General features: G+C 55.4%; 1 protein-coding gene across 10 annotated transcripts in view; it reads left to right on the top strand.

The window, feature by feature from the left end:
- MAP4 (microtubule associated protein 4) overlaps positions 1–9824 on the top strand; it is a 187332-nt gene extending 177508 nt beyond the window's left edge. For 7 of the 10 annotated variants that reach the window (XM_077777409.1, XM_077777408.1, XM_077777406.1 and 4 more), the window contains 5 exons: positions 339–431; positions 6113–6194; positions 7442–7554; positions 9359–9548; positions 9674–9824. In XM_077777409.1, coding sequence (XP_077633535.1) covers positions 339–431; positions 6113–6194; positions 7442–7554; positions 9359–9548; positions 9674–9681 — 486 coding nt within the window. In that variant the 3' untranslated portion in view covers positions 9682–9824. The remainder of the gene's footprint in view (positions 1–338; positions 432–6112; positions 6195–7441; positions 7555–9358; positions 9549–9673) is intronic. The other 3 variants (XM_077777411.1, XM_077777407.1, XM_077777405.1) reach the window with 1 other exon arrangement.
- Positions 9825–9931: the final 107 nt, after the last annotated feature.

The following is a 9931-nucleotide window of genomic DNA, read 5'->3' as shown; positions in this document are numbered from 1 at the left end:
GGGGACCCCTGAGCACACATCCAGGGGCCTGCTGGTGGCTGGGCCTTGTACTCCACCGCCCGTCCCCAGAGAGCAGTGATGAGGCCCGCAGAGCCCTTTTGCAACATCTGCTTCTGTGCTTGTGTTGTTCGTTAGTGTCTTCGCTCCCTGTCCTGCTCCGTCAGACTCCGTCCCCTGTGCTTTTCCACAGCTGCTCTGCTGCAGGCGGGGGCGGACTTGTAACAGCACCCTGTGTCGGTCATTGTGATCACGTGTGGACTCACTGCCTGCCCTGTGTCAGTTCTAACCAGCCCTCTCCCTTTGTGTTGTTTTTTTTTTTCTGTTCTCTAACACTCCAGGTCCAGATAGTCTCCAAAAAAGTGAGCTACAGCCATATTCAGTCCAAGTGTGGTTCCAAGGACAATATTAAGCATGTCCCTGGAGGTGGTAATGTAAGTATGAGATCTGGACAGCTGGCGTCTGAGCCGTAGCCCCGTGGGGCACCGGGGAGAGGGCCACCTGCGCTCCCAGGACCACGGCAGCCTGGCCCGAGGCTTTCTTCCAGACACAGGCCCGCCAAGTGAGGGGAGGCCTCAGCGCTCCAGTGTGTTAGGACCGGCTGTTTCTGGGGAAGCCCTGACCAACACCCCTTGGCACCTTTTCACCTCTCTTGCCCTTCTGCTCCCTGTCCCCCACTTTCCCCTGTTCTGAGTCCTTCCTCCTCTTACTCCCTCAGCCCCTCCTTTTCTTTTCGTCCTCTTCCTCCTTCCATCTGGACAACCTTTTATCACGCTGCCAGCCCTACACTCTGTGTGGGGGGCATGGTGACTCCAGCTAACAGGCCCTGGTCTAACGTTAGAGAACACCCTCTTCACCTTGCACGTGTCCCGGTGACAGTGCGCAGGCAGCTGGGACCCCAGCACGTGCCAGAGGTGTGTTACAGGGCCACCGTATGCAGCCTCTGCCTTCACGGCTTCTCGCCTGCTTCTCTCCCCACCCCAGAGTGACGGAGCCCGTCCTGCTCTCTCCAGGCTTCATTCAGTTCCTTCTCCTTACTGTCCTGAACTGGGCTGAGTCCTGCTCTTCTCGCCCTTTTCATTTTCAGGCTCTGTCCCTCCTGTCTCCTCAGTGGCCATGCCATCCTACCTGTGGCTTACAAATACTCCCCCTGCCCGGCCGTCCTGTTGTGAGGAATCAGCCTCAGGGCAGCCCTGTCTTGCCCCACACAGAAGGCCCCTTCTTGCACCTCCGTCCCAGTCACTTCACACCACTGGCTCTTCTAACACGGGCAGAAAACTCACCCTTGACACACAAGTGGGGTGTACTGGGCCGGCCTGGTAGCTGCCCACACGTTGGCCAGCCTGGTGTGCAATGAGCTGACGTGGGTGAAGCGTTTAAAGACAGTATCTGGTTAAGGTGATAAAGATCCAGCTTATGAGGGCCCCAGCTAGGTGCCGGCCTCAGCCTTTCCTTTCAGGCTTTTGGCCTAGATGAGAACAGGAGGTGAGCAGAGACTCTGAAGGAATTGGTCATCGTGTGTGTGACCCAGAAATGCATTGATGTATGGTGTGCAGTTGTATGTACAAGCTAGGAAAATAGACACCTATTTTTTTTCAAAGTTTGTTTTGAGACAGAGAGAGAGGGAGAAAGAGAATCCCAAGCAGGCTCCACAGTGTCCTCGCAGAGCCCAACACAGGACCCCAACTCCCGAACCGTCAGATCATGACCTGAACCAAAACCAAGAGTTGGACACTTAACAGACTGAGCCCCCGGGTGCCCCAAAATAGACATCATTTATCCATCACTTACAGTCTTAGCACACTGCCTACATGTGACTTCCAACAAGATTTTTTTTAAGNATTCATTTGGCAGCACAGTGTTTTTAAACATAGAATATAGTGATAGGACAGCAACTAGAGCTCATGAGAAATAGACTTGTATTAACAGAAATCATAAAAAAAAAAAAAAGCATTTTATCGTAGGAGGCCTCCTTAAACAGCCTCGCATTAGGAAGTCTGCCTGTGAGCAGCATCTCCAGGTGGGGGGATGAGGGTAAACAGCCTTGACGGAGGCACCGAACTCGCTTCCCTCAGCACCTCCGTAAAGCCACCACCGATAAACACGCGGCTGAGAAAGAACGGGCGGGCTGGCTAGGGTAGAACAGCGTCACATGTCACCCGCAGACCCCATCCCCTCCTGTATGGAGATTCTGAAGTTACCACCCAAATGAGAGGCTGGAGCAGGATGCCAGTTAGTGCCTCCCAGCGCCCCCATATACATACAGATGTCCCCTTTGTTGAGAGCCAGGAGGACATCAGGCAGGGCAGGGGATGTAGCAGATTTTCCCCCAGTTTAAAATTTTGTGACAATTTTTCTTCCATTCCACCCCCGTGAGGGGGGGATACATGCGCATCATGGGTTCTGAAACCTGGGGGCAGTGCCATCTCAACGGCACGCTCTGCTGTCCGCAGCAGGCTGCGGGTCCTCACGGGCCAGCGGGGCGGATTGCAGAAAGGGCTGGAGCAAGGTGCCAGACTCGCCGGGGCTGGTGTGTAGCCACAGGACCACAGGGACGGGCGTGGCTTCTGCTGGCTGTCATCCTTCACCAGGGAGAGGACATTTGAGAAACACGTCAGAGGCCAGAGAAGCAGCACGTGGAGGCCCGTGGCCGGGGGAGGGAAGGACGGGGAGGATTGTTTGGCAGTTACTGCGGATTCTCTACATACCAGCCTCGGGAGGCAGAGCAACGTCTCGGAGGTGGTGGGTCAAGTAAGGGGAACACAGTTCGGCTTTTTAAAACATTTAATTACAGGGATTTTTCAAATACATACAAAAGTAGAAAAAGATCCTACAACGTACCCAGCTTCAATTATTATCCTTGTGGCCAGTCGTTGTTTTTAATTTTATTTATTTATTCTGTGTGATTTCTACACCCAAGTGGGACTCGAACTCACAACCCCCGATATCAAGAGTCACAGGCTCCACCGACGGAGCCAGCCAGGCACCCCTCCTTGTGGCCAGTCTTATCTTCTGCGTGTTCCCACCCTGATTGTTTTGAAACCAGTCCTAGATACGTCATTCATCGTAAATAGTTGATTTATAACTTTAAAATAACTCTAATGTACATGTGTGTGTAAAACCCCTACTGACATGTTAAACACGTTTGCTTATTTGAATCAGAATACAAGTAAGGGCCATAAATTGTGGTTGGTTGGTTTCTTTTACTCTACAAGCTCCCTTCAATTTTTGTTTGTAGCAGCATTTTGTAAATGAGTAAAGCAAGTGGTTTGTCCTAGAATCTGGGTTCTGCTGTTACATCCCCATGGTTTGGTTTAGTATATTCCTTTGTCCCTCGATACCCTTTAAATTGATTTAGGTTTGACCCCCCCTCCCCCCGCCCCCAGCTTTTTGCAAGACTTTCGTAGGTAGTGGTGGTGGTTCTGTCAGGAGGCATATCGTGTTTCGCTGTCTGGTCCTCTGTCTCCCCCTCACCCCTTGGCCAGCGCCTACACCCACGTGTTGAGTAGGGGCGGACCGTGGCGGGACTCACTCTCCCATTCTGTCCTCACTTACTGGCTGGGATGCATCTGCAAAGCAGAGTCTCCCCCTCGCCAGCTGTTCCTACCCGAGGGCCCGGCAGGAGGCAGAGAAGCCGTGGCTTCAGTTGCAGAACAGCCTCAGGAAATGTGCGGGCTCCAGGCCCTGGCAGGTGACCCCTGGAGCCCCTCCCAGGCGTCTCAGGATGGCACGAGATGCGCTTGCCGCCGTTGCTGCAGGACACGTGTCTTGGCCTCAGTAGCTGGCAGATGTTTGTTTGGGGAAAAGACTGCCCCGTGTTCCTGTTTGGAGAGAATCGCGGCCTGGTTGGAAACGTGAGACAAAGTGGAGGCGTCGGGTTGGGACGATAGGTACTTTGTAAACGATTACTGAACACGGAAGCGGTAGCGTCCTGCTGGTGCTGAGGTCCCTTCGCAGGGTGGCATGAAGGCGAGGGGAGTGGAGCGAGAGCCTTTGAAGAAGGTGACCTTTGACCTAAGCTTTGAAGGATGGGGAGGAGCATGCAGTGGGCTTGCTCGGCTAGGGAATGGTATGAGCAGAGTTCTAGAAACGAGTGAGGATGGATCAGGCAGGCTGATGATTACGGGAAGTTACTCTGTGCCAGTCCCTGGGCTGTGAGTGGACACAGACGTCACGTGTATCCTCTCGCAGTACAATAGAAACCGTATCCCCTGACACCGGAGAAAGGAAGACGGGGTCCTAGAAGGTAGCCATTGGATGGCATTGTGATGAAACCCCGCCTGCTGGCAGGGCCACCTTAAAAGTAGGGCCAAGTAGAGGACACCCAGAGCAGCCTCCAACCCCAGTGGGGTTCATTTGGATAAAAGGCCATTCATCCTTTTGACTGCTCACCAGATGTGGGCAGAAGGGCAGGTCTGTGAAAGGCCTCATGGAGCCTGTAGTCCTGCACGGCCGCTGCAGGCGCGGAGCTCGGGCTGCCGGGTGGGCACTGCAAACACACACCACCGCGCTGGGCACGTGGTGCGGATGCTCAGTGCCCTTCATAACGAGCAGAGCAACCAGAACTGGGCCTCTATCATGTGTAAATGAGCAGAATTTTGTTGATGGTGGGTTTTCTTTTTTTTTAACTTTTTATTTGCATTTATTTTATGCAGAATTTACTCCCAGGCCATACGTTTTTGTTCCTTCAGTCTCTCTTGAGATATCTTTCTTTTTTTTTTTTCTGTGCAACTTCCTCTTCTGGTTTAGGAATAATCTGTTCTTTTTCAGTGAGGATCACCTTGCCGTGGCAATCTGACCACGAGCCCTGTAAGTTCTATGCCGTGTCTGGGGGCTTTGTCCACCTGGATGTGTTCAGTGACCAGGGAACCTACATCTAAACCCATAAGTTCAGCAATACTCTCTGCATTTTTAAACATGCGCAGTAAATATTACGCACTCTCTTTGGGGCACCGACACGGTGTCCAGCCCCGCTGGTAGGCTTGGGCACATCACCACCTCCACTGTTGTAGTGACAGAATGGCACACGTTGCTTCTACAAAGTGACATCATTCAGATACTTTGTGGCGTTTCAAATACATGGCACATTCTTGATGGCCTGGGCAGTGTTTCACATGTGTTCTTAAAGTGAAGACGAAGAGTTGAAGAGTTGAACCTGTTGTGATTTTGTAGGGTTTTCTGGGTCAAGTAAATAGCGAACTGTTTCCAGAAATCATCTTCAGCCACTCACGGGAGGAGCACCGTACTGTTTTTAATGGGAATGACCAGGGCTGGGAGGGTAAGGGGACAAACACCCAAGCTCCCTGGTGGGTGTCCGTTGTCACATTTCTGGAAAACCGACCTCATGCTTCAAGAACCTTAAAACAGCCCAAACCTTTGACCCGATAACTGAAGTTCTGGGCATCTTGCTTGAGAGGTCATCAGAATTGCCATGACTTCTGTTCACAAACATATTTATTGCTGCCATGGTTTTAATGGTGAAAAATTAGGGGAAAAAAAAAAAAGCAAACCCTAAATGTTCTGTATCAGGCATAGGTTAGGTTTATATAAGATCTTACAGAATGGATTATTATGTGGCCCCTTCTTAACATTTCTCAACTTTTGTGGGGAAAATGCTTGTCATGTGAATTAATAAGCAGGAATACAAAATCAACAGACACATACATAGAAATCTGTGCCGTCAGCCGTGGAGGGGAAAATGCACTGAAACGAACTAAGAGGCAAACACCAAAACAACATTCCAGGTTATCTTTGGGCCAGGAGTTGATGGGTGAGATTTCAGGTGGAAGAAAAGGACATTTCAGGAGATGGGGCTCCAGAGAAACGGGAGAAGATCTGCCTGGCAGGTGCCCGGACAGGGTGGGGAACATTGTGGAGCGTGTGGGAACATTGGTTTGGTCCAGCGGGAGTTGAGTTCAGAAGCTGCAGGGGTGACAGGATGGATGAAGGGCTCGTTTACGCACTTGGAGAGGAGAGCCTGACCTTGAACACCCTGAGGTAGGGCCTTACACAGAGAGAGAAGAAACTTGAATGTGGAGGTTATAAAGGGAACACAGGTCTGGCCCTGAAATCACCCTCTCTCTGAGGCACTAATGTTTTGTGGTTTATTTCTCAGGTTCAGATTCAGAATAAGAAGGTGGACATCTCTAAAGTCTCCTCCAAGTGTGGGTCCAAGGCTAACATCAAGCACAAACCTGGTGAGTGCTGTCCCCTGCTTCCCCCAGTGTGCCTGGGCTGGGCCTGCCCCCCGTGCTTTAGTTATTCCATAAGAATTCCTGGAGACACCCCAGGGGACAGCAGCGGAAGCCATGCCTGTCCGGGAGGGGGACCCGGGCGCTAACCTCTCAGGCGCATCTGAGGAGCTGGTGGTAAAAGCTGCCATCTGCACCCCGTGAGCACCGGGAGCAGTTGGACTCGGAATAGCGGGCATTCCCAGGCAGCAGGGCGCCAGCCGCGAGCTCCCGCAGGACAGAGTTGTTGGGCAGTGCTGCCCAGGCCTCGGTGAGGGGCTTGCTGCTGGGGCCGTGCGCCCCCGCCTCGCCTGCCACACCAACGGCCTGCGTGTCCTGGTTCCGGGCGACGGCAGACCCGAGCTAGCGCACTTCCGCTGCAGCAGCAGGCCCAGGGCTGGCAGAGCTGGCTCCTCGGAGGTCGGGCGCCAGGGGCCCCTTGAGAAGGCGAGGAACTCTGGGCAGAATGCGTTCTGTTTAAGAGAAGAGGGTCAGAACAGTTTGGGGCTGAACTAAGCTTCATCTCCCCCATTATCTGGAAAACCCACTGTTGCGCGATGCCGCCTTCCCCGGTGCCGCTGGCTGACGTGAGGCCAGGCGTTTCGGTGGTGGGGAGGGGCGGGCAGGAGAGGAGGACAGCTGGCCAGCTTGGCACAAAGTTGGGTGCGCTGGTTTGTGACGCGGGCACTCCGGAGGAGTGGGCCTGTGCGAGCATTGTGGCCCCACACCCTGTGGCTGTGAGCTCCGAACCAGCCTTGCCCTTGTGCGCAGGCCACCTTCCCTCCCCAGCCGCCCGAGCGCACTGGGCCCTGACGGACAGGGCGTTTGCCGCTGCAAGGAAGCCGGGCGCCCTGTGCCACCCGGTCAGTGGGCTGTGACCTTACCTAGAGAATCCGAAGCAGACACCGTCTCGGCACCTTTAGACGTGTGGCTGGAGGCTGTGCTGCGGGCCTGCGGTGGGGCTGAGGGTGTCTTTCTTCTCTGTGGAGGTGCTCCTGCTGGCCGGTTGCAGACTGTCAGCCTGACTTCGAGAAGACTAGCCCTGCTTGATAAGCATGTCCAATTGTCCTTTCCTCCTCTGTGCTTGGGGCCATTGGGAGCGGGCCCCACGTTCCCCATTTCTGTGTTGGCACGTGGCCAGTCCTTGGCCCAGCTAGGACTCCTGGTCCAGCCGTCTGGCTTTGCCTGTGTGACTGGTTCTATTTTGGTACCAGGTGGAGGAGATGTCAAGATTGAAAGTCAGAAGTTGAACTTCAAGGAGAAGGCCCAGGCGAAGGTGGGATCCCTCGATAATGTGGGCCATCTGCCTGCAGGAGGTGCCGTGAAGGTAGTGAGTGGGTCAGCAGGGGGACATGGCTGGGGAAGGGTGGGGAGGGTTATGCAGCAGGAGTTTGGGTCCCAGGTACTGGGCACCTGTCACCGCCCCTCAGTATCTTCAGGAATCTTGTGTCACCCACACCATTGTGTTCTCCCAGTGTCCTTCATCAGCCCTGAGTGAGGCAGGAGAGGTAAAGAGGCCCCAGCCCAGCTGCTTCTCACCTGTCCAACTGGAGATAGAACCTCTCCTGACAGCCATGGCCCTCCTCACTTTCTGAGCCCATCTCAGCCATTTCCAAGGGGACTGTGGGCTGGGGCATGGACCCCCACAAGGCATGGTTCTCCCCAGCTGCCTCACGAGAGGGGGTGTGGGTCCAGGCTCCATGCCGGGCTCCATTCTGGGCCTGGGAGCAGGATAGCATATTTGCAGCTCCCGGTGACACCTGCCTGTGGTGAAACTGCTGTGGCCGGGGCTCAGGTGGGCAGGACTTCCCACCCTTGGGGCTGGCTGGGCCTCTCCTCCCTTCCCTCGCTCCCTCCTTCCCTCCCTCCCTCCTTCCACGGCACTGTGAGGTCTTTTGTGTGCCAAGATGCTGTCTGTCCTTCTTTCCATGTTGTTGGGTGTTTGCGGGGGGACACGGGGTGGCACCTTGGAGGCTTCCGAGCATGACCACAGCTGCAGCTGCTCAGGGGAAGGTGAGCGAGGGAGAGGGCACCAGAGCAGCAGTGGGGGCCTTCGCTCCTGCATCCGATGCCCAGCCGAGCCTCTGTCCCCTCTTCCGCCAGTGCTCTGGTTCAAGGCCTGACTGGCTTCTGTGAATGTGTGGGGCCCTGGCTCTGTCACACGTTCTCAGTTCATGCCTCCACACCGTTGAGCTGCTCCCCAGTCTGTCCTCGGAGGGGGCGGTGGGGAGGAGCGCTAACTCAGGTGTAGTTGCTAGTCCAAAGCCACATGGCAAGTATGTGCAGACCAGGGTTTATACCTGCGCCTTTCTGACCCCACATCTTGTGTTCTCTTCTTTATTCACGTCATCTCCCTTAATTATTTTCTGAAATTGTTTTTCTAATACAGAGGCCTGTCTCCTTCACTCTTCTGATTGGAAATCACTATAGTCTTCCATTGCCACCTTTGGGGTGTTCCAGGGCTCCGGTGGCCTCCCACTGGCCTTCACCCTTCTGTCCACCCCACCCTCCTCCTGTGAAGCCCTGCAGGCCCCAGAGTCTCCCTGGGTCACCCCTCTCTGGACCCCTTCCTCCCTCCCCTGTGTCCCCAGGCTCTGGAAGCGTGTCCCGCACAGAAGCGGTTTTGGGGTCCGGGGATGGGTGGATGAATGGGCCGGGCTGCCCCACGAGCTCCCAAGACAGCCCCTTTAGGACGTGTTCTGTGGCAGGTGTGGTCTGGGATTCACTGGGTCGGAGGTGGTGAGCCGCACCCCTCGGGAACTGACTCCCAGCTCCTAGAGCTCCCTAACCGGCCTGCAGCGCCCCTGCTTCCTGACCGACTCCAGACCCGCTGTCTAGAGATCGTCCCCAGGGTTTTCGCCAGCGATCAGACATCATGGCTGTTTGGTGTTGGCCTTGTAGAGGAGCCTGCACCTGTCCCCTCAGAAAGACTGCATGAAACTGTGCACTTCACAGAGGAGTCCCCCCGGGGTGTGTCACTAGCCAGACTGCATGCTGGGCCCGGGGCTGTGTTCTTGCCCTACACCGGCCGCCCAAGCCAGGGATCCTCTCACAGGCAGGGGAGGGGTGGGGAGTACNCTCGCCTCCTCCCCGACTGACCCTGCACTGTCTCCCCCACTGTTTCATTGTAGACTGAGGGCGGTGGCAGCGAGGCCCCTCCGTGTCCGGGCCCCCCCGCTGGGGAGGAGCTGGCCAGCCCTGAGGCAGCGCCTGAAGCTGGCGCCCCCACTTCAGCCAGTGGCCTCAGTGGCCACCCCACCCTGGCAGGGGGTGGTGACCAAAGGGAGGCCCAGACCTTGGACAGCCAGATCCAGGAGACAAGTAAGTGGCTGGGCTTGGCCTGAGGGCCAGCCGGGGGCCCCGCCACTGGCTGCGAATTGAAACTCCTTTTTTTTTTTGTCTGGGGTGTGGCCTAAATTTTAACCAAGCAACCTTTTATTTTCCAGGCATCTAATGATGACATTCTGGTCTCGTCTTCCGTCCCCTGTGTTCCCCCTCTTGTGTCCCTTGTTTCCCCCTCCCCTTCCCTCCTCCCGTGTCACTGCAGATTGAGACCTACAGGCTGACGTTCCGGGCAAACGCCAGGGCTCGCACCGACCACGGGGCTGACATTGTTTCCCGTCCCCCCCACTTCCCTGGCGGCCCCAGCTCAGGCACCCGGGCCCTTGGCTCCCTCACCCGGGCTGCTCTATAGACCCCACACC

This window comes from Crocuta crocuta, unplaced genomic scaffold (assembly GCF_008692635.1).
Source record: "Crocuta crocuta isolate KB4526 unplaced genomic scaffold, BGI_CrCroc_1.0 scaffold77, whole genome shotgun sequence".
Classification (NCBI taxonomy): domain Eukaryota; kingdom Metazoa; phylum Chordata; class Mammalia; order Carnivora; family Hyaenidae; genus Crocuta; species Crocuta crocuta.
This window is presented reverse-complemented; position numbering and strand designations above follow the sequence as displayed.